We start from the raw sequence: 2,236 nt of genomic DNA, 5'->3' as shown, positions 1-2,236 counted from the left end.
AGCTCAGTGTTAGCCGGCGTGATGACACAGTCCTGAGTGCTCGGCTGGCCTACAGTGATGCCCTGCTGTCCCCACAGCTACCATGGTCCTGGGGCCAGCAGGGCAGTGCCTGTGCAGGGCAGCCCCAGCGTGGCCATGCAATGCTGTGGCCCAGTGCAGCTGCCCAGCCACTCTCCTTCCTGTCCTCTCGTGGCTGCGGCATGCAGCGTGTTTAGTAAACAAGGTGATGAAACAGTTAAGGCAGAGATGGAGTGTTCGTTTCGTCACCGTGGGAAGGGAGAAGGGAGCGTGAGTCGGCGCTGAGGGGTCTGAGGGTGACTCACTGCCTTCCCACCCCATAAATAGGATCGGGTAGCCCGGCGGCACCCAGAGCAGAGAGCGGGGACCAGCACAGCCACATCCCTCCTGTTACCGCCGAACCATGGCACTCCTCCTGGCCCCGCTTGTCGTGGGGCTGCTGGCCGTCTCCTGCTGTGCGGCCCCTCTCCAGGGCAAGCCGCAGGCGGTTGTCACCTTCCCGGGGGACCTGATCAGCACCCTGCCGGATCTACAGCTGGCAGAGGTGAGGGGAGCATGGCCCCGTGGTGCCCTTCTGGCACCCAGGACCCCAAGGGGCTCCCAGGCTGGCAGTGAGGGGCTGCAGGCAGAGCTTGAGAGCTGTCTGTCTCCTTGAGCTCAGGGAGGTACCCAGGCTGAAATGGGCTCCCGGGGCTGCCAGAGCCCCCTCCCGCCTCACTCATCCCCCCATCTGCCTTCCCTCCACAGCGCTACCTGCAGAGGTTCGGCTATACCACGGAGGCAGAGGCTAAGATTGGTGGCAGGCACGTGTCCCTGGGCAAGGCACTGCTCAAGATGCAGAAGCAGCTGGGCCTGGAGGAGACGGGGGAGCCATGCGAGCCCCCCGCTGCGGCGTCCCTGATGTGGGAACCTTCCTTACCTTTGACGGGGACCTCAAGTGGGACCACATGGACCTGACTTACCGGTGAGTCTGCTCCGGAGATGAACCCTTGTGTCCCCAGGGTGATGGTCCCAGGAGAATGGAGAGCCTGAGGGACCAGGAGGGTAGCAGCTCTGCTCAGCCCTTGTCCGGGCTTGGTGCTGCCTGTACAGCTGGGTCCCAGTGCTGCCAGGGCCAAGCTGACACAGCAGCAGCATCTGCTCCCCAATGCCCAGAAGAGCATCTGAGCCCTGGGTGAGCTCAAGGGGGATGGTGGTTGCTATCCCATCTGGGGGTGGGGGTCTGTTCCTCCCCAAAACAGGGTCACTCCTGCATGAAGAGGGAACCTAGCAGCACTGACCCCCTGTCTCCCTGGTAGGGTGATAAACTACTCCCCCGACCTGGACCGTGCCGTGATCGATGATGCCTTCAGACGGGCGTTCCAAGTGTGGAGCGATGTGACCCCTCTCACCTTCACCCAGATATACAGTGGCGAGGCAGACATCATGATCATGTTTGGCAGCCAAGGTGATGTCCTATGGGCAGGCAGGGAATGAGGAGGGGGCTGGTGACACACCCTGCCTATGGGATCCTCATCCCATGTCTCCTTGGGCCGTGCCCAGGGTCCTCCTGCCCCCACAAGTGCAGGAAGTGTGCAGGGCTTGGCCATCTGTGTGCATGCTGGGGATGTGAGGGCTCCTCTGACAGGGCCAGCTGAGGGTGCTTGTTCCTGCAGAGCATGGGGACGGGTACCCCTTCGACGGCAAGGACGGCCTCCTGGCCCACGCCTTTCCCCCAGGCCAGGGCATCCAGGGCGATGCCCACTTTGACGACGATGAGTTCTGGACGCTGGGAACCGGCTTAGGTAAGGGCAGGGTGTGGCAGATTGGGGGGGGTCTGATGGTGCCAACCCCAGCCCAAGCACTGAGCCACCCCTCTCTGAGCAGTGGTGAAGACCCGCCACGGGAATGCCAATGGAGCCGAATGCCACTTCCCCTTCATCTTTGAGGGCCGCTCCTACTCCCGGTGCACCACGGAGGGGCGCAAGGATGGGCTGCCCTGGTGTGCCACCACCCCCAACTATGACCAGGACAAGAAATATGGCTTCTGCCCCAGCGAGCGTGAGTAGTGGTGACCGTGACCCCTGCCCAGCCCTGCAGTGCCTGGGGCCCTCCTCACTCTCCGTCACCCCACAGTCCTCTACACCAATGGTGGCAACAGCGATGGAGCCCCCTGCGTCTTCCCCTTCGTCTTTGATGGCACCTCCTATGATACCTGTACCACAGATGGGCGCTCCGC

General features: G+C 62.8%; 1 protein-coding gene across 1 annotated transcript in view; it reads left to right on the top strand.

Annotated features, from left to right (window-relative positions):
* The first annotated feature begins 271 nt into the window (after positions 1-271).
* The window catches only part of MMP9 (matrix metallopeptidase 9), a 5,761-nt gene continuing 3,796 nt past the window's right edge, over positions 272-2,236 (top strand). The window contains 7 exon segments of the mRNA XM_017733221.1: positions 272-562; positions 766-886; positions 889-982; positions 1,317-1,465; positions 1,674-1,802; positions 1,885-2,058; positions 2,134-2,223. Coding sequence (XP_017588710.1) covers positions 422-562; positions 766-886; positions 889-982; positions 1,317-1,465; positions 1,674-1,802; positions 1,885-2,058; positions 2,134-2,223 — 898 coding nt within the window. The 5' untranslated portion in view covers positions 272-421.

Source organism: Corvus brachyrhynchos, unplaced genomic scaffold (genome assembly GCF_000691975.1).
Source record: "Corvus brachyrhynchos isolate BGI_N302 unplaced genomic scaffold, ASM69197v1 scaffold10, whole genome shotgun sequence".
NCBI lineage: Eukaryota > Metazoa > Chordata > Aves > Passeriformes > Corvidae > Corvus > Corvus brachyrhynchos.
This window is presented reverse-complemented; position numbering and strand designations above follow the sequence as displayed.